Source organism: Dasypus novemcinctus, chromosome 10 (assembly GCF_030445035.2).
Source record: "Dasypus novemcinctus isolate mDasNov1 chromosome 10, mDasNov1.1.hap2, whole genome shotgun sequence".
Classification (NCBI taxonomy): domain Eukaryota; kingdom Metazoa; phylum Chordata; class Mammalia; order Cingulata; family Dasypodidae; genus Dasypus; species Dasypus novemcinctus.
The window spans coordinates 66,142,141-66,164,560 of NC_080682.1; the positions used below are offsets into that span (position 1 = coordinate 66,142,141).

Here is a 22,420-nt window from a genome sequence, read left to right on the forward strand (position 1 = left end):
AGACCCATACAAACTATGTTGGACCTCCTCTCCTTTGAACTTGGAGATAGTGATATTTGTAAGAATTGGATAGATTCCTAAGCATTTATTTGCTTAAACAAACACTGATTTTAAGAGTTTTTCTTAAAAGCGAGAGAGTTTTGTACATGTTAATTTGACTGAAAGGTGGAAGAAATTTAAAAAAACATATAAGAAATACTAACAAACACTACAAGAAAGATTTTGAAAATATTGGGAGAGTGAAATGAAATTATACAACTTTGAAGAAGAGAGAGGACATTAAAAAATAATAGTAATCATTGGAATGATAGAAAAAGAGCAAGACCCTAAAATATCAATTAAATAAAATGACTAGATATGAATGATGAACAAGTGGTAAACAATGTAAAAGAGTACAAAATAAGAAATAGAATGGGAACCTCATATTTTTTTTAATATAATATCTTTTAAAAAAATGAATAAATTGAGTAGAATTTGGAAAAAAAAAAAAAGAAATAGCATTGGTGGCTATAGAACAGCCAAGAACTACAGATACACTTTACAAATTTCACCTCCATGTGATACAAATATCCCCTTGAATTCAAAAGCAGATAGATTCCTATATGTTTAGCCTTTTCAAAGAGAGCAAATGTTTTGGTGAGATATTTTCTATTGAACCTGTAAATGCCTATCAAACATGAATTTTGACATGGACAAATATATACAGTGCTTTCGAAAGTTCATTTTTCTGATGAAGCATTGTGACTAATAAGAACAAGAGTGTCATTTTTTCTAATAGTATGCATTATTTTTATTAGTAATTAGTAATTAGTTATACATGTCGAGTTAACAGTATGAGGGTTTTAACAGTGTAAAACTATGATGAAGCCAGTCATATTATGTCATAGATGTGATTGATAGCTATGTTAAACTGCCTAGGTATTTAATGATGACACTAGACATGTTAATAACAGCTAACATTGATTGATAATTAACATTTGCTGAATACATTCTATGAGCTATGAAATTTACATGTATTTTCCTTTAATCCTTATAACAATCTTATGAAGTGGATATTATTATTGACACTGACCAATAAATAAAATAACGCACATGAGAATTAAGTACCTTGCCAAAATCACTAAACTAGTAAGAGGTGCATCTAAAGCTGAAACATAGCCTGGAGCTGATTCCAAAGCTAATGTTTGTGAAAACAATATATTGTTAACCTACATTTAGATATACTGCATTTTGTTCATTCAACAATTATTTATTGAACTATAATATGCCAGACACCCTTCTAAGACTTAGAAATGTATTAGCAAATACACATGCACAAACTCCTGCCCCACGGAACATTTTCATAAGAGAAGAAAAACAATGAAGTAAATAAGTAAATATTAAGTGTGTCTCATGGTAAGGGCATGGAGAAAAATTCAGTATGGAGGAAGGACTCAGGTGTCAAAGTCCTGTCATCACAATGTAAATGGTACCACTGTCCTTTGAAATGTTCATAAAATGTTTCAACTCAGAATCCAGAAATCACTACTCTTAATGACTTGGCATAATACTTTACCTGACTATGAAAATGCTGTAAGGTACTTTAAAAATTTTTTTTTAAGTCCTTGTTTTTAACTAGTGGTTTTATGTGGAAGGCTAATATTTATTTAACAGTTACTATGTATCAGGAAATCTTCATTCTTTGAAAAAATTTATGCAATGTACCAAGTTATGCAATGTACCAAGAGCTATTCTAGCTTGGGGATACAATAGGAACCACAATGAACTAAAATAACTTCCCTTCTCCAACTGACAGAGATGGGGACAAACAAACAAACAAAGTGCTACTTCTATAGTATATTAGGAAGTGATGTGGTCAATGGAGAATGATAGAAGAGGGTAGAGAAATAAGAGTATGAGGGAGACAGAGCTTTGCAGTTCTAAATAAGGTGGGCAAGGATGGCCTCCCTGAGGTGCCCTTGAGGCAAAGACACAAAGGAGGTAAATAAATGAAACATGTTAGCCTCTGTTGGAAGGGCACTAAAGGCAAAGGGGATAGCAAGTGCAAAGGCCCTTAGATGGGAGCATGTCTTTCTTGACTGGTCACGGAGTAACAAGTAGATCAGTGAGGCTTAGAGGAGTGAGAAAGGGGGAGGATAGAAGGTTATTATGTCATATTGGGAATATTTGGAGTGGAAGCAGATCAGTGAGAGTTTAGTGCCATATGGGTTTCGCTTTTATTCTGAATTAAACAGGGAGCTATTGGATGAAATTCCATCATCACTGCTCTGGCTGCTGAGATGAATCTAGGTTGAAGGGGCCAAGGGCAGAGGTAAAGAGACTAGATAGGAGCTCCAGCAATAATCTAGAGAGAGGATGTGGTTTGGAGCAGGATGGTATTGGGGGAAGGGAAGGGAGATTGAGAAATACTGGGGTTCTGGATATATTTTTAAGGTATATCTACCATAATTTTTTTGGATATAGGGTATAAAAGGAAGAGTGAAGTATGAAATAACCCCATGGTTCTGGCTTAAGCAATGGGAATTGTAGCATTTTTCATGTATTATTTTATTCTATTAAATCCTTACAAAGTACTGCTATTAGCTTCCACTGCCCAATGAGGAAATTTAAGCAATTACCTAAGATCTCACTTTTGCTATGTGGGAGAATTAGAGTCCAGGCAATTCCACTCTAAACCTTATATTCCCAATCTCTATGTTTTGCTATATCATGTACAAAATAGATTATTTAGCAGCTCTTTGGAGACATGATTTTGGAAACCTTGAAGCAACACAATATCACAAATGAAAAGTAATAACAGAATTATATATATAAATTTAATGTATCTGTTGAATGAAAAACTCTAGATTATAAACATAGGTCTCTCCCATCCCAAATGAGACAATGATGGAGATTTTTAAAAGTAAGATCTCAATAGATAAAATAAAGGTTATCTAATCATAGCCTATAAGAAGAAATGTGATTTTAATATTGGATTTTGTTGCTGTGCTCAAGTGTCTGCTAGTTTTTGTTTTGTTTTTTTCCTTTAAATCATAGCCATATGGTAAATTTTCTATTTTGTTATGATTCTCTTTTATTGATGGATATGCAGTGGGTGTTTCTTGGAATGGCCAATTTTTATTAAAATATTTCTGGAAGAAAAAAATAAAATAAAGGTTATCAACAGACAAGTCATAAAAGGTGAGAAAATTCAGTAAAAAATAATTTATTGTTATGTGGTTTAATATCCTCTGTTATTAAGAAATTTAAATTTAAAAATAGAGCCATTTTATACTATTACATTAACATTCTTTTGCATCTTTTGTTTTTAATACAAAATCCAATATTGACAAGATGCTAGGAAATTGATATGGTCATTTGTTTTCTATACCAATATAAATTAGTAAAACTTTTGGACCAAATTATGTCAATATATTAAAAAAGCACACCTGCAAATTGGCCCTAAAATAATATCCAAAAGAAAGACGAGCTATGTTTAAAAAAATGTTTCTCTATGCCTTTGAATAATAAAATACAGAAACAACTTCTATATTAATAAATAGCTATTTTATTCTTCTGGTTACACAGGCCAAAATCCCAGGAGTCAGCTTAGCTCCTAATTTTCTTTATACCCCATGTAGGATCTTTCAGTAAATTCTGTTGCCTTTGTATGGAGCAATATTTCTCTTCATTGCTTTACTCTTTGGCACATATCACTGTCTAAAGTGAGGTGTATTTTACTTATTTATCTCCATGTATGGTCTGTTCCCCTCATTAAGGTCTGTATGAACCAGACTTACTATCATTTTTTTTTTTTTTTTATAATACAGCATACACAAACTATGTTCCTATGTACCTCTATCCCCCACCTCGATGTGGTTCTTTTTTTTTTTTTTTTTTTTTTTTAAGATTTTATTTATTTATTTAATTTCCCCCCCTCCCCTGGTTGTCTGTTCTTGGTGTCTATTTGCTGCGTCTTGTTTCTTTGTCCGCTTCTGTTATCGTCAGCGGCACGGGAAGTGTGGGCGGCGCCATTCCTGGGCAGGCTGCTCTTTCATTTCACTCTGGGCAGCTTTTCCTCACGGGCGCACTTACTATCATTTTTGTTGTTGTTCACTGCTTTATCCCCAACATCTAAACCATTTGTCTAATGATTAAATGGATTTAAATGCCCAGCAAATCCTTTCTGTTGTTTCAATGTACATCTAAAAGCTCACCATTTATCAACACCTGACTAGTTCCTTAATCCAATCCACTGCCATTTCTTGAGCAGAAGTCTACGTGAATCTCCTAACTCTTCTCTGTTTCCATCGTTTGTTCCTACCACCTGGGAGTCAGAGTAGCCCTTTTAAAAAACCTGAGTCAAATCACATTAAACTTCTACTTAAAACCTTCCAATAGTTTTGTAGCTCTGAGTAAAAACAGAGTCTGTTCCATGGATGCCTGGGCAGACATCAGCTGGCTCTTTCTCATCGTCCTACAACCCTACTCTAGGTCCAATCCAGCTTCTCTGGGTTCTTTGCTCCTAAAGAATGTTCTCATTGCTCCTCTCTCTGCCAAGTATGAACAATCCCCATTTTAGTTAGAGCTCTGCTCGTAAGTCCCCTCATGAGAGAATTTCTCTCTGACCTCCCTTTTTAAGTTAGAATTTCCCATGGTTCTCTATCTTCTACAAGGCTTCATTATTTTATAATTTTTATCATCCCTGACATTAAATAACATACTATAATAAGCATATGTTCTATATATACACACATACCTATTAGCCCCTGACATAAAATAATATCTAAACACATACGTAAAGAGACATATCAGCATTTGACATTAAATTTTAACATATATGTTTTATGTTCTTTTATGTATAGATATGTATATACTTGGATATGGAACCTCATATTTTTAAATGTAACATTTCGTGTGATCTATGTATCTTTTGGAAAAAAAGACAATAATTTTTTTTTAATTGGCAAGAGATTTGAATAGATATTTTTCCAAGGAGAAAATATAAATTACTAAGAAAGCACATGAAAAGATGCACAATATTGTGATTATATTAAAAGCCACTGATTATACACTTTGGATAGATCATATGGTATATGAATATATTGCAGTAAAACTGCTGAATAAATAAGTAATTGTGCAAAAATAGCCAGAAATAGTGGCTGTGGACAGCAGGGGAAACAGAGAGATTGAGGGGTAAAGAATTTTCTTGTTTGTTTATATGTTGTTTGTTATTATTATTCAAATAATGAAAATGCTCTAATGATGACTGAGGTGATGAATGCACAACTATGTGAGTAGACAATAAGATTATACATTTTGGATGAATTATATGCTTTATTAATATTTATCAATAAAATTAATTTGTTAAAAACAACTCACATAAAATATATACATATATATATATATACACATCTCTCTATATATAACATGTATATAAATAACAATTCCCAATACTTCATTCATTGCTAAGCACATTGTAAGCACTTGGTGTCTGTTGAATATATAGGTGAATAAATGGTATTAGGTGGGAATGTTTTGAATCCATTTGATTGATAATTTTGCAGATTAGCAACATATAGAAACTTCTTACAAAATAATTAATAAAATAAGTGAAAAAGCTGAGTTTCTGCCCTTTTAGTACATTTTAGTTTAGAATTAGTTTTACCTTTTGTAGCAATATGATAAAACTATGTAAACTTAAGAACAATGAATGGAAAATGACAGTATGAGGAAAAGTTGATATGTTTAAGCAATAACAATTATAATGCCAAACATACAAATTTAACCTTTTTAAGATATTCTTTCCTTACATTTTATCATTTCTGAAATCATGATGAGAGAGATGGTCCAAGTATTTATTTGACAGGGTAGTAACCCAATTTTCCTAAAACCTCTTGTAAGTTTGATATGGACCTTCTAGCAATTGATAGTATCCTAAAAATCCATGAAGTTCAATAATTAAGAAAATCAGACTTTAAACAACAAAAAGACACAACTTCCCAGTACAAATGACAATAGGATAATTTTGATTAGGACAAGTCATACACCAATAAAAGTATGATGATAAGGCATATGCCTCTTAAAAACAGCGTCTTCAAAGCTTAGGTAAGTCATTTAGTATCTTGAAGTAGGAAGCATGATATGGCAGGAAAAGAACTAATATTAGTTTCAACAAACCCAAGTTAAAATCCTGGTTTTCCCATTTATTAGCTAGATGACAATAGGTCAGTTACAGTTTCTTAATCTGAAAGTTGAGTAAAATAATGTTTTCTCATAATGCAGTTGCCAGAATTAAATGTGATAACCTATATAAAGTGACTTAGACCTATAAGGTCTTGAACAAATAAACATTTTTCTCCCTTTGTTTTTCTTCCAATTAACATTTCACTGCAAAACAAACTGTAGTTTCAGACTTCCAAAAAATGGATCTTCCATTTTAATGCCTTGAGTCTGCCAATGGACAATTTAAAATTTAATCTATGAATCCTTTACCACTCATCAGTTCCAATCCAAATGCTTTTTCCAGTATGATTTTTGACGAAAACTTATTTTGATTCAAGTGGGAATGCACCATGTTTTAGATTTGTTTGAAAACCAACCTCAGTTCAAAACTAGAGGGGACTGATAAATATTTTAGGCTACTGTGATTGCAGCATAAACGTTAGGGGAACCTCCAGAAGGAAATAATTTTAATATCCAAAATATTCCAGCACAATCATTCCTCTTTATTACAATGCACTTTCATTTCACTACTTTTGTTACACTGCATTGTAATTGTAGGAGCATCTTGAAAACGAATGAGGTAGCCCTGGATAGGTTTAAAGCACTCATGAGTGAGATTATTAGTTTGCCTCCACGTACTTGCAATTCTACCTTTTCATATATTGCAAAGAATACTTTGCTCCTGTATTACCAAAGTAGTTGAGACTGTAGATTAAAATAATAATTATGAGTTAAGGTTTTTTCATACTTTAAAATTTACATAGCAACTCTCATATATTCTCCACTTGAGTCTAACAAAGCTTTGAACTCAATCTCTATTTACATTTTAAGGAGAAATCAAACAGTAATATTGGTATCTCCATTTCACAAATCAGAAAACTGAGGCAGGGATGTTGTGTACCTAATTAGTGACAGAGCTGGGGATTGAAACTAGATCTTCTGACTGCTAATAAATTCCATTATTTTTAAAATTATTATTCCACAAGAGCTTCTGAAGAATAAACCTAATGACCTGTAAATGGTTTAATCTGTGGTTAGAACATGGTGATAATGGGGACCCAAATTTATTAACACTTTGTAGTCCATTTGCTACTGCCTGTTCCCTAAAGCCCTGTCCTGAGCCAGTCACAATGAGTGCAATTGGCTTATGCTCAGTCAACTGCACAAGTGAGCAAATCCTACAGATAAAAAGCTTTCCCCTTGTATCACTGTGCAAGTGTTTATTCTATCCAACATCTTTCCTTCCATACATAATTAATTCATCTAATATTGAATTAGATAATATGAATAAGACAGATATTAATACTACTTATTATCATCTACTGAATTGAGGGTGAATAGATTCATATCCAAAGTACTATAATAGTAGAGAGGTGGAAGCATCTAACTGATTTTGAGCATTAGATAGGATTTCACATAAAAGAAATGAAAGGAAGTTCTCCTACCAATTAAGAAGAGTGATGACTTTTAGGTCTTTAAATTCTCTACAAAAAGTCTTGTCAACACAACTTAAACATAAAAGAAAACATATTCAGATTAGGTCCTCAGTGAGAAAATTAGCTAAGCAGTGATTCCTAATAGGTGAGAAAAATCACAATGATGGATGACATCATTGAGACCAAAGTAACTACAGGAACTCTTCAAAAGTATGTGCATGTCAGTATAGTCTTCATCTTTCATCCCTTCGTCTGTCCTTTCACTAATTCTACAAGTATTCTTTGAGCAGCTTCTATGTGCCAGATACTGTTCTTGATTTAGGGGGGATCCAGGTGTGAACCAGATTGGCAAAGTTTCTGCCATCTGGAAACAGAAAGGAAAAAACCTAAACAAATTACACAGTTCCAAGTAATGATGAGTACTATTAAGAAAACATCTTAATTAGGTGTCAGAAAGTTAAAGTGTATGAATTTGATATATTTCAATGTAGACAAAATTATGAACCAAGAACAAAAAAGGCTAGACTGGCTACAGCATAAGTGAACGGAAGCCTTTAAGAAATGGTCTAGAGAGGACAAGCCTGACCCACAAGTCCTCTGAAGGTCATGATGAGTCTATCATTTGCTGTAAGTGTAATGGGAAACTCCTGGAGGGATTTGAGTAGAGAAGTGATGAGATTTAATTTTCCTTTTCTAAAGCTTCCTTTAACTTCTCTGTGGAAAATATAGTGAAAGGAAGCAAGAGTTTGAGCAGGGAAATAAATTAGGAAATTACTGCACTTTCTACCAAGAGATGGTGGGAGATCAGATCAAGATTAGCAGTGGATACTTTCAGCATTGATCAGACTCTGACTTTACTTTGGAAAATGAGCCAAAAGGACTTAGTGAATTTGTTTAATAAATAATTGAAAGACTTACAGTGACTGTGAAGGCATCACAACTGGAAAATACTATGATCCTTAAACAGGTTGGTAACAACAGTAGAAAGCTCCTTTTCTGTTATCATAATGTGAAACAGTATTAGAAAAAAAAATAAGGGAAATTAGTGGACGTTAACTAATGTAGAAAGAAAGCAAAATAACTATGTGCTCATTTGACCAAACTTGTTTTAAGAAATAAAGCCAACATATACTTCATCAGGCTAAACTATTATGCTTGTAAAAAGCAAGCAAGAATCTTCTCCATTGCCTACTTCTGTGACATTTGGCAAGTTATTTTACCTCCTGGCCAACTAAATTCCCCCTCCCCTCCATAAAGACAAGGCAGATAGTATCTAACCCAAAGAGTTGTTATGATAATTAAATGAAATAATGAAGATAAATCGCTATGTAGTAAGAGTTCAACCCATTATTGTTGTTCCACTATGCCATAAGAATTGCAGTTTTGTGATATTGGAACAGCTGGCTGGTCAACCAGCTCTGGGCTATTCAATGTGAAAGATAATCTTAGTATGTGACTGAATAAAGCAGTGAACAAATCTGTGTTGATCTTCTACTCTGGGCTAGGGGCAGTGAAGGAGCTATGCCACTTCATTTAATTCCACAATCCTGCAGAGCATAGATCATTTATTCCAGTTTACAAAGGAGATCAATGAAGTTCAGAGAGGTAAAGTAATATGCCACAGTCACACAGATAGTAGATATAGAGATTTGACCAATGTTCTGGCTGGGCAAATATCATTTCATTCATGATATGCTAAAAGTACTGCTAGGTACTTTTAATGTGTACTTCCAGATCTGAATCAATAGGGCCCTGAATACTTCTTCCACAAAACTCTGATTTGAACAAAGAAACAATGAACACATGCTGTTAATTCTGCTACTGTATTAATGTTCTCACTGGGTAGTTCAAAGTCGTGTCCTGGTACACCAGAAATCCATTATTCAGGTTCCAAAAATTGCAGCAGAGACTGCTGGTGTTTTTAAGCTCCAGTGCAGTAACCAACCCAATGCTTGAAGCTGGTATAGTATGCACTGTAAAAGCAAAATGAGAATATAGCTTCTTTGAATTTTAAAGAAAGCACGTATTGTCGAAATACTAAGCTTTACTTAATTACTGTAGTATATTTGACATCATTTTGCTTGACCTCTTCTCTAAATGCATTAAAGCCTCCATATTTTAGGTATGCAGCTGACTCTAAAAAAAGTGTTTTCCAGGTAGGTGTTATATACAGGTAGATAATGAGATGCTTAGTGATACTATGGTCAGGTGTTAACTAATTCTCAATTTCATTAAAAAAGTTAATGCCCCACTGTGAGTGCATGTTTTAACCCTTTCAGAAGCTGTGATGTGTTTCTACTAGAACGAACAACAGAGATTGAGGCTGGGAAATGTTAAAATACTAAGTATGAGGTACAACATCTGGGAATATATAAATACAACTCAGGTGAGTCAAATGATTGAGACACACCAAAACAATCATGAAAGAAATGTGGTGTTCAGGTATCCATTTATGCTAAGCATGCACAGAATTGCTTTTAATATTTGAATGACAGATTGTCAAAAATAAGATATAAGGAAATAAAATAGAAAGTTTTGCATGACTAGAGGGACTGTTAGACTATTGACTGGCACTAATCTGGGAGAATGGCTATTGTGTAGGTGATACACAAATTATACCAGTTGAATGAGTATTTTGGACAAAGAAAGTTTCAGGTTTGCTTTTGTTTTTGGTCTTGATTTATCCAGAAATAACTGACAATAGCAACCTCCTTCGGATATAATTACTATGGGTAAAGCATTTGTTCTGAGTTTATTTGTTACAATGAAATGTTCTTTTCGATGTTGTAATGAACCTGCTGGTGGCTCTCTTCCTTTAATTAGGAAACCTTAATAAGCCAGCACTGTTTCTATGCCACACATAAAAAGGAGCACTGCAAGAAAATATGACTAATTTGCCGTGACCCAAGATTCTATTTATAACAGAGTTCATGGTTTAAAACTTAAGGAAAAGTACCATAACAATGTCCTTATTGAGAAGCCAAGATACAATTTTCAGACCCAAAATTCTTAATCCTGCCCACACTTTACACTTACCCAGGGAACATTTAAAAATATAAACCACCATGTTCACTTCCCTGACCAAATAAAACTGATTCTCTGGAAATGGAGCCCATGGAGATTCATAAGCCCTCTGGGTGACCTGATTGTACAGGTACCAACTCCACTAATCAGATCTCAGGGCTTAATATTTTTGCAGGTTTAAATAAACTTTCTCTGAGATTGCAATGCAGGTGCCTGGGCATATTAATATCATATTTGGATTAATGCTGACTTCTTTTTATTTCTAGTCAATTTATGAAAGTGAAAATCCTTGTTCAGAGGCATTCCTCACGGGCAAGTCCAGGAAGCTAGATTTGGATGAAAATCTTGCTCAACTGAAGTAGATCTTATGTGACCTCAAAAGGCAGTAGAGATTGGAGTTGTCCTATATGGTGGTGCAGTGACAGATACAGGCTATTATATACCTTGTCACAATTTACAAAATTGTGTGGGACGGAGTGTAAACTATAATTTAAACTATAATCCATGGTTAGTTGCAATGCTTCAATATGGGCTCATTAATTGTAACAAATGTACCACACTAATGAAGGATGTTGTTAATGTGGGAAAGTATGGGAGGGGTAGGGAGTAGGGCATATGGGAATTCCCTAAATTTTCTATGTAACATTTATGTAATCTAAAGTAACTTTTTTTAAATTAAAAAAAAACACTATTAAAAAATCAATTCAAGCTTGAAACAAAAAGGCAGTAGAGAACTTGTAACACTGATGTAAAGATAGTGGTCATCGGAGGTTCTGAGGGAAGGAAGAGGGAAAAATAGGTATAACGGGCACTTTGGGGACATTGGAATTGTTCTGCATGCTATTTCAATGACGGATACAAGCCATTATATATTTTGTCAAAGTTCTATAAAATATAATATTATTTATATATTATTTATATATATAAATACAATATAAAATATATATAATATAAAATATAAACCACAAGAAATAATATCACAACCACAGGTAATCACATTACCTGGAGATACTATTAGCATATTGATATATTTCTTTCTAGTTCTTTTATAATACATTTTTAACTAAAATGAAAGCAGATTTACATTTATATTTAAACTTTTTTTTCACTTAGCAATGTGCCACTAAATGTCCCATAGTGCAGTTTACTCGGGGTTATGTAATATTTTAAGTATAGGTGTTTATGATTTCTTAAACTGTTGTCTTATTTGTTGAATATTCCATTTGCTTCCATTTCTAAGTTCTATAGTTATTATAAATAAAGCTGGGAGGAAAATCATTTTTTTCAACTCATATATTATTTCCTTGGGAGAGATTTTTAGAAGTAAAATTGTATACTAAGACTCTAAAAGAAATGTCCTGACTTTCTGTTATACAAGTTTCCTTATATAATTCATGCAGTATAACATCTCATCAGAGAGCCATTTATCATCAACTTGTTGACTGATTAAGGAAGCAGAATTCAAGATGGCAAAATGAATATTCAAGTTTGTTGCCCTTTCCTCCTAAGACTTCATTAATATGATAATAAAATAATCACTAAAAGGTAAAAATTGATATTTTTCCAAAAGCCAAAATTCTACTGGAAGGTTATTGACTGATGAAGTAGCTTGACCTAAAATTTGTGCAGAGTTAGGAGGAAAAAGTGAATCTCCTTAGCCAATCCTAGAGATATCTGAACTCAAAGATGGTAGGTAAACAGAGAGCAGGAATGAGAATCAGGGATGAAAACATGAAGAAAATCAAAGATCGAACAAGAGAACATGTGACATGCAAACCTTTTCTGTAAAGAAATTCACAGTACTAGACAGTGAAAACGAGGACAACTAAAGTGAGGTTTGGCACTTAAGAGTAAAGCCTTCCTCATTCTCACATTGGAGTCTTCTAAGTCACGCTCAAGTGACGTCTCCTGGTTTCTAAAGCTTTCCCATTTACCCAGAGCTGTGAATTAGTCCTGTTCTTATATCCTTTAATATAAATAGACAACCAAAGATGAATAGAAATTTTAGAAAACCCTAGAGAACAACTAAGTTAAACAGGCAGAAAAACTGAGCTCAGGAAAAACAGATGAAATATAAGAAAAAAAACTTAAAGCAATCACAGCTGGTATTGTTAGAAAGATTAGAGATGTTGATTACATGAAATAAGAATAGGGTGCTTTGAAAAAGTTACATTCTGAGAACAACAACAACAAAAAAACCCTAGTGTCTTGGAAATTAAATATACATATAAAATTGTGCTTCCCCGCATAAAACACACCATATCAAAAGATATTTGGGAGAATATTTCAGGAAACCTTCCAGAACAGAGAAATCAAAACCATGAAATGAAAGAGAAATATCTAACTTTTAATTGGAGTTCCAGAAAGAGAGGATAGAGGACACAAAAGGACATAAATCATAGAAATATTACACAGAAATGGAAAGAAGGTATGAGATTTTAAATTAAAGAGCAAACAAAGTCTGAAGCAGGATGAATTAAAACACACACATACATACCAGAAAGAGTGAGAGACAGAGACCTAAACCTAATGTATAATTTTATAACACAAAAGAGCAATATGAGATCATGAAGCTTTACAGAGGAGAAAAAAAGCAACAATTACAAAGAAAAAAGAATCAGATAGGCATCAGGTATCTAACACCAACAACAAATGCCAGATGACATTGAATCAGTCTATATAGAGGAGAATGATTTCTTATACGGAACTTTTCGACAAAAGAAAATAATCTGTCAAGTTTAAATCATCTTAACTTCATCTTAAAATTGAAGTCATTTTAGACCTACAATAACTTAGAAAGTTAATGTGGCATGATTTTCAGCATTTGATGGTGGGTTGGAAAGGAGAACCCATTTGACACTGACTCTAGGAATATTAAGACTGAGAGACAAAGAGGTCATGACAACTTGGAATTGTCGGAAAAGAAATAATACTTGAATAATACTTGACTGCAGTAAACTCTGCTTTTAAAGCTGTAATATATTTGCCAAGTGAGGAGTCAGATATTGTTGAAATCTGATAGAACAGGTTATAGAGGTACAAATAAACTATTTAAATTTTAAACAAATTTAACCAGCAGAGAACTGTAAGATTTAAAATAACAATATAACTATCAAAGCTTGAATGAATGTAAAAATGAACTAAAACTTCACCTACCACAACAGAAAGTCAATAAGCTATATCTAAATTTGAAAAATCTAGAAATAGTAGATTTATTCACAGACAATTGAAAGAAATTTCCAGAAGATTAAAATCAGAAATTGTTAAATATTTGGTCATGGAATTGCTGTTCATTAAAAATTTTCTTATTTGAATTTCAAAACAAGAAAGACTTTATTAAAGTTTTAACATCAAAATATTATACTCACCAATAAGATGTTAAAGGCCAAACACTAAGGTGCTTTTTGCTTGTTTGTTTTAAATATTCTAGGTTTGAAAAATAGGGCTAATCTTCGGAGGGGGCAGAAAAGGAGAAAGGAAATATTAGAAATCAACAATCAACTCACCCAAACAAAAATTGCTGAGGTCAGCAAAAGAACATGTAAGCATAGAGTCTTTTTTATTCTGCTCGGTGTTAACTGAAAAAAAAAGACAAACCACAGTTTTGAAGAATAAAAACGTAACATATGTTGTGAATATTGACCATGGTAACATATCCAAATGATGGCCAAATATGAAGAAATATTTGAAGTTAACAACTTGAAATCAACTATTTAAAATTCCACTCTCAATAAGGCAAAGAACCATCTTTTAATATCTTCATACTAGGAATGATTAATCACTTTCCTTATTGGACATGGCTGTAAGCTAACTATTAATAGTAGGTAATGATTTGGCAGTATTATTGAAAAGAAAATCTTTGTGTTTTCCAGTTACACAGAGGAAGAAGCAACCCTAAGAAATCATAAGGGAATATATCCCCAGAAAACAAAGGTAGAATGGAATGGAAAAATAAAACTCATCCCATCCATTGCATGACAGGAAGCCTGGTTGCAAAATGATGTGGCTTAGAGAAGCAGATACATGTGTGTAGAAGCATGTCTGAGTCCCAGAGTCTCTTTAAGTGACTGACATCTGTTACTTAAATGCAGACTGTGTTATCTGCGCTTTACATGCCAATATTTGGTTGCGAACACTTGTCCAACCACTTCTTCAGGCAACTAAATTTTTGCTGCTTTATTGTCAGTATTATTTAAAGGCTTTGGTATTTCTTTTTAGAAGTCTGAGTTTATTTTTGTTGACATATTCTATTCAGATACTAGTTTTAAGTTCTTGCCAAGCATGGTACTCATTACCAGAAGGAATGCAAACAGTTGCCAAACGAGCTAGTAATTTATGGAGCTGTATCTGTCTTGCACTATAAACATCAAGTATTCAGTCCAGACTTGCATGGGATTGGCCATCTCCAAGATAAAGAAGGAATGAAAACACATCTGGACAACAAAGGTCTTTCATCTGACTGGCATAGTCTACTTGTTCACCCCCCTAGGCCAGCTTGCTTCCTGAAGAGGTCTATAAATTAGTCAAATGAATGAAGCAATGAAGAAATGGTTTGAAAATATAAGGGGAGCTGCTCACCTTGTTCTGTTTTGCCAGCAGAGACTGAGGTTGTTGAAGTGGGAGCCTGACCTTCACTCTCAAGTGACTGGAAAAGTGAGGTAGATTGGCTCAAGCTCCGTGAGTAAGTGTAACTTTGGACAAGGCAAGGCAGGGATCTCCGAGATGGTTTTAGTGAAGTTTCTTTTGCCATTTCACTCTTGCTTATATTCATACCTGCAAGTACAAAGTTTGAGTTTTACAACAAGATAAAATCAAGGGGGGTGAAAAAAAATAAATTTTAATTCTTGCTGAGTGCTTCAGGAAAGAACTCTTGAAAAGTACCACCTAGAACACAACTAATAATTGAATTAGTTTTGTTTATTTATTTTGTCAGGACTAAGTGTTTGCGATTTCTGCCAAGCAGTTTTGAGAAACAGGCAGCTTCTCTTTCACTTTGAACTTTCACCATATTTAAGGGTTCTATAAAACAGAAACATTTTTTAGGGTTATGGGAACAATGACTGTGATTAAATCCTTGGATAAACCTATCCATTTAGGTTTTTAAGAAGCAAGACAGATAAAACCTATTGCACACACATTCAAATTATTACTACTGGGAGCTGTTCTTTCTAAACCACAGGCTCCCTTCAAACATATGCATGACCTAGTAAGAGTGATCAAGAGGATAAGAGATAGCATGTGAAGCACGAAAACTGGCCAGACAGCAGGGGTCAAGAGAGACCATTCCTCTATTCAGCCTCAAGTGTCCTTTCCTCAGGCAGAGAGGGCTGATGTGATAGGAGTAAGACTGCCCCTTGTCAGGCCTCCTTCTCCATAAGCTGAAACCCTAGAACACTGTGCACTCCTCCAAAGAATGACGCACCCTTCCTCTTCCATCCTCAAGCTCTTTATGTCATTCATAGGTCTCTAATCCCCAAGTAGAGTAGATAACAATATTATCTATTGTTATTAGACAACAATAACAGTAGAATTGCTGACAATATTTCCCAACCAAACCATTTCACTATGTTCCTACAATTCAGGTCAAACAGCAGGAAACCCACTTAATGTCATTCTCAGTTTTTCTGTGGAAAATCTACTTCTCTTCATGCTGTCACTGAAATGTGGACCTTCCCCATATACCGAGCCAAAGACACTGTTGCCCTTGTAACCCTCTCTAGTAGGGGTTCTTTTCTTTTCCACAGCATGATACCTCATACCAACCAGGCCTGAGTTGAGCCACATATCCTCTTCATTCCTAATTGCCTCAGAAGTTCATTGTCCTATCTCTGCTTTCTAAATTAAAAAATATATATATAAAACACAAAATCAAACCAAAAGCAAAGCTTTCTAATTTCTATCATACACTATTCATTCTTCCTTTTCTTGTCGCTTTGTTTGTTACTGTCCTTTTCATTTACCACTTCCAAGCTATTCCTCATAATTTGTGAAAACCTTAGCTTCCGAATTACCTACCTCTCACTTATTTTCTAACATTGTTTACTTTATCACTCTAATCTATATTCCATATTTAACATATTTAGTTGATTTCTGCATACCTCACTAGAATGTAAGCTCTATGACAGCACTGATTTTTGTTTGGTTTTTGTTTGATTTGATTTGGCTTGGTTTGGTTTACAACATTACCTCCAATGTCTAAAGCACTGTTTGGTTCATGTTAGATCATCAACAAATATTTCTTGAATGGAAGGATATTTGAATGTGAATTGGGTGACTATCCCTACTACATAGTCCTAAAGTCAGGCATATAGGATATCTTCTTATCTTGTTTATTGCTCCACTGCCCACTACCAATGCCAGGCACACACGTGGCCTTCAGAAAATGTTTGTGGAGTGAATGTTTGGTTAAGACCCTTAGCGCTTAGCTCTTCCAATAAGTTTAGTATCAGAAAGAATGCAAAACAATCCCCTCTGCAAAACAAGTGAACTACAAGTGAACTAGGAAAATAATGTGATCTCCAAAGATCTTAGAGCTATATAAAATTGTGCTTCCCAGCAAAATAGTTTCCAGATTTTCCCATTACACTTTACTTGGGTAGAAGACAACTCTTCCCAAATAGCTTGATCCTGAAGTAATCCCAAAAAAGTTTCTAATTTACTAGGGTATGTATGCTCCTTGCATGATGTGAATAAAAACCATGAAACTCCCTCACTTCAGTGTCAGATTTGGGCTTTTGCTCCATAAGGCAATGGTCCTGTTTCTTACTGAGAGCCTTCTATGTGCCAGGTTCTTCAGTTGCCATCTTTACGCATTTAGTTTGGAGAATATTTATTTATTTTACACAAGTAAATACGCAAAAATATTCTCATTGTAAAAGGTAGGTTCTTTTTTTACTAGAGAGGTAATAAAATTAAACCTAAATATCCAGTTTTACTCTGATCCCCAGATTTCAATCCCTTCCCTAAACAAAACAGTGTTCTCAGTTCACTTTTTTTTTTCCCAGACCTTGGTCTATGCATTTATACATATACAAAAGCATGTATACATATTTGACTTTGACACATTATACTTTTCTCCACATAATATGCATTGAATATATTTCCATTTCAGTCCATATTGAATTATCTCAGCCTTTTTAACTACTGTGTACTATGCCACAGCACGACCAAACCATAATTTGATTTGATTATTCCTCTGTCAATGGACATTTATGTTCTTTTCAATATTTCATTTTAAAATAGCACTGCTATGAGAATTTTTGCATATGCCTTTTTTGCACATATGTGAATATTTATCTAAGAAGAAATACTTAGTTGTACAAGAAAGATGTGAATATTTAACATTTGGATTGATAATGCCAAATTTCCTTCCCTAAAAGCTTTACCTTTTCAAACTTCCAAAAATGGCACAAGATAAGACATTTCCTTATGCCTTGGCCAACAATAAGTAATATCAACTTTTAATTCTTAGCAAAACAAAAGCAAACACAAATAAAAACTCATCTAATGTCATCATTTTCTGTCATTTGACTTAATCCTGTATTCACCTATGCATTCAATATATATTAATTGGGTGCTTGCTTTCTGCAGGCGCTAGCAGATTCCGGGCATGGACTGACATTCCAGTGGAGGGTCAAATATTGAACAAATATGTATATGCATATAAATTGTCTGAAATGCTATGAATGTATAGCTGGTGTTACATAATGGAGAATAATAACGGGGGCCTCCTTTGAGAAGGGATGTTTCCTCCGAAGAAGTGACATGAGGTTAAAAAGATGAAAATGCACCTGATGCACAGGGAGGTATGCTCAAGTCTGAACTGGTGTTGATGTGTGCGTATGTGGCATGGAATGCTTTCAGGCAATGATAACATAAGTGAAGGCTTTGAGGTAAGAGAGCTCACAGTGTATTTGAGGAACTGAGGAAAAATATTAATTTGCTGCAATGTAGTGAGAGGAGGAGGTGTGAAAGAGTTATTGCTGCAGTCCAGGTGGGAGATAAATATTAACTGCTGTTCTCTGTTTGGGAGGTTATATTATTTTACTTGTTTATTTTGGTCATTTACTTTCCAACAATTTATATCACTAATGTCTTTTTACCTGAATAATTGCATTTGCTGAAATGCATAAAACATTAAAATATATCTCTTCGTAAAAGGGAAATGAAACTCAGAAAGGTTAAGAAATTTCCTTAAGGTCACTAAGCTAGTAAATGGTCAAGCTGAATTTTAAAGTTATAACTGGTGAATTCCAAAGACCATAATCTTTTCAGAATGCTCCATGGATACCTGTAACCAAGTCCTGCAAGGTTTGTTACCATGGTTTCCTTTGGTACGAATATCACAAAAACTTTAAGCCAAAAGCTCTGAATGTGGATATCAAAGCGCTAAAGTAAATCTCTAAAGCTACAATAATTCTATATACACAAACTCAGAGACTAAGGAACATATTTTAGGGGTAATTCTGCTATAAGTTAACAAGGTATAATTGAATTAACAAAATATTTATCAATTATTATTTTTCAAGACTAGGTACTTTTTATTCAGTCAGTCATTTAATCATTAAAATAATGGAACACTGTTTCCAAACTATTCTTGAATACTTTCCCTGGGCCAAGGCCTTATGTTCCCACAAACTGATATTTACTCAGAGAGGAAGCAGGTACAACTAGTTACTAAAAAATAATAATAATAATAATAAGGATACATAAGACTTATAAAACCATCAAAGAGGAACTCCTAATTCAGGTGGTTGTACCAGTGAATCCTTCTCTGTGATTTAACCCAAGCTGATTCTTTTGGGGATCTTCCTTCTACATTTTCATTTCATTATAATTCTTGGGGTTAATAAACTTTCTTCAAAAGTTTAATGCACATAAGGCACGAAAACTGTAAAAAAAAATTTCCATAACCATATTACTCCTGAGAATATTTGTTAAATGCAAAAGAAGGGAAGCGGACTTGGCCCACCAGTTACAGCTTCCGTCTACCACATGGGAGGTACGGGGTTCAAACCCCTGGGCCTCCTTGACCAGTGTGCAGCTGGCCCATGTGCAGTGCTGATGCGCACAAGGAGTGCCCTGCCACTCAGGGGTGTCCCCGCATGGGGGAGCCCCACGCGCAAGGAGTGCGCCCCGTAAGGAGGGCCACCCAGAGTGAAAGAAAGTGCAGCCTGCCTAAGAGTGGTGTCTCCCACATGGAGAAATGACAAAACAAGATGACGCAGCAAAAAGAAACACAGATTCCCATGCTGCTGACAACAACAGGAGCAGACAAAGAAGACACAGCAAAAAGACACAGAGAACAGACAACTGGGGTGGGGGGGAAGGGGAGAGAAATAAATAAATAAATAAATAAATCTTTTTTAAAAATGCAAAAGAAAATGGAAAAAATAATTATGATAAAATGTGTCCTTCCCACTGACCCGTATCTTCCTTCCCTTATATCATTAATGTAATACATTCTAATTTTCTGAACCATTGAGAGCTTCCAAAGTTATTATATAGATCATCTTTGCTAGAAACAAGTATAACTCAAGCTGAAAATCTGATATCCTAATGTTCCAAAGAGTACAACATTTCTTTTCAAAGTTCTACATCACATGCCATCACATTCTGCTTGGCATAAGTAGCAGTGTCTGTTCTTTGCTTGGCATGATTAAAACCACCCCCACAGAGTATTCAGGTTTTTCTTCTTCTTCTATGTTCCTAAATTCCATTTATTTTTTTCTATGGCTTTACCTGGTACCTTTAAAATCATTAACTACCTATCTGAAACTAAATCTAGAAAACTGACCACAATAAAATGTCAGCCATGGTAAGTATATGCAGCTCCTTAGTTCAAGGGCAAACCTCTGTAACTAGAAAATATGTCATCTATATTTTGAAGAGATTTTTCTAAAGCAACATTTAGCACAACTTTCAACTAACTGATCTAAGTAGCACTTTATAAAGGCTCACATATTTAAAAGGATATAATGAGTAACAGTTTTACCTGGGTATAGACAAAGATCTAAGAGAAGTACCTGCAAATAAGATATCTTTTAGATATCTTAAGTTATCTTAAGAGCTCACAGTGTCCAAAGAAGGCAACATAGCTATTAAAACTCTATTTAATTAGATGGGCTGTGAGATGATATGAACATTTTAATTAGCAAAGTAGATCCTTAGAAAACTCCAAAGAGAAAATGTAAGATTAAAGAAAACTAGGTTGACTATTCTCAGTGGAAACTTCATTTTTCAAAAGATATGCTCTTTTGGTAAATTTTTTTCTAAAATAAAAGTAACTCATCCAAAGTATTCAGTAAAAGAAAAAAAAAACCCTTTTCACATTTTACAGTGCAAACTTGAAAAATACTACCAAATTAACTGTTAGAATAATTCTGAAATATTTGTAGATAAAAAGCATATTTTATCTAATGTATTTTAAATTATGTACATTATATCCTCAAGCAGAATTTTTTTAAAAAAGCACAGATTATGTTTGTCTGCCTCTTGTTATAATTCTATTCTTAAAATGAATTATCTGTTTTAGTAAGGCTTCTTATCTGTATCATGAATAATTTATTATTGCTGTGTGGAGAGTGGGTAGTGACTTGGGATCCAATATAATTTTATAAACTCTAAACACACTTTTCTACATTAATGTGCATTCATGAAGAGAATAAGCACTGGGGAAAGAAGCATAAATGGATGCAAAATTTTCTTATTGTCAAATTACTGTGGTTCTCTCCTTCAACTGAACATTTGTTTAATTTTTTATAAAATTAAACAAAAACTGAGTGTCCCAGTTTTTGGCAGGTTATTGCTAGTGACAAAAGCACCATTTAATGAATGACTACGGAGTGCAAGGTGCATCTTGAATCTTATAAATAATTTTCATAATAGTCCAGTTATGACATCATCCCCATTTCTCATGTTAAGAATACTGAGATACAGAGGACTTAAATAATTTGACCCAAGTCACACATCTGGGAAGCAATGGTAGCTGAACACTCTGTGTCAAGCAAAGAAAGACTACTGCTAGTTATGCCTAGCAGAATTCAGAGCTAGGTCCTTTTGATTCCAAGCCTCTGCTTTTTGCAATATAACAGACTATTTCTTTGTTTGCTCAGAAACTTCTGTTACAAAAGTTTGCTCTTCATTCACTTTTCCATTTTATTCTCACTTTGAAAAAGTGAAAGATTTGTCTATTTTACCAGAGCCCTGGTAGGAAAGATATGGCTAACTCAAATTGAATAACTAAATGAAGTTTAATAAATGGATAATTTACAAAAGCATAGGCAGAATTAAGAGAATCCAGTGAAGCCCCTAAAACTAACAAGAGCCAGAGATCTTTATCACCTTTAGACCTGAAGGAGTAAGGAGAGGGAGCATCTACAGAAACTTAGAGACAACAACAGCTGGAGGAGTGGGAACTCATATGCTCAGATGCATAAAGACCCTGCCAAACCACAGACAGGCAGAGCAAATTTCAGCATAATCTTTGGGAGCAGAAAGCAACATATGCGCTTTTACCATTAGAAAATAAAATGCATGGTTTTCCCAAGTTCGCTTCTACAAACAGGAGTAACCAGCAAAATAAAAATGTATCTCATTCAATACAATATCCTCAAATGCATAAGAAAAACTCTCTAAGTTTACTGCAAAGCTGAAAACGGTAAGAGAACCACAAAGTTATTAAAGGGTTGTGAATTGATGAAAATGAGTCTTAAAAGTCCTGAAGGTAAAATGAGTGCCCTCATTACCTTTGCCCA

The 22,420-nt window shown here is 34.1% G+C and overlaps 1 protein-coding gene across 6 annotated transcripts in view; it reads right to left on the bottom strand.

Moving 5' to 3' along the window:
* The window catches only part of ANO3 (anoctamin 3), a 312,028-nt gene that overhangs the window by 201,441 nt on the left and 88,167 nt on the right, over positions 1 to 22,420 (bottom strand). For 3 of the 6 annotated variants that reach the window (XM_058305623.1, XM_058305627.1, XM_071218141.1), the window contains 2 exons: positions 15,243 to 15,437; positions 14,171 to 14,242 (listed from right to left, as the gene is read on the bottom strand). In XM_058305623.1, the coding sequence (XP_058161606.1) occupies positions 14,171 to 14,242; positions 15,243 to 15,437 (267 nt within the window). The remainder of the gene's footprint in view (positions 1 to 14,170; positions 14,243 to 15,242; positions 15,438 to 22,420) is intronic. The other 3 variants (XM_058305625.1, XM_058305628.2, XM_071218142.1) reach the window with 1 other exon arrangement.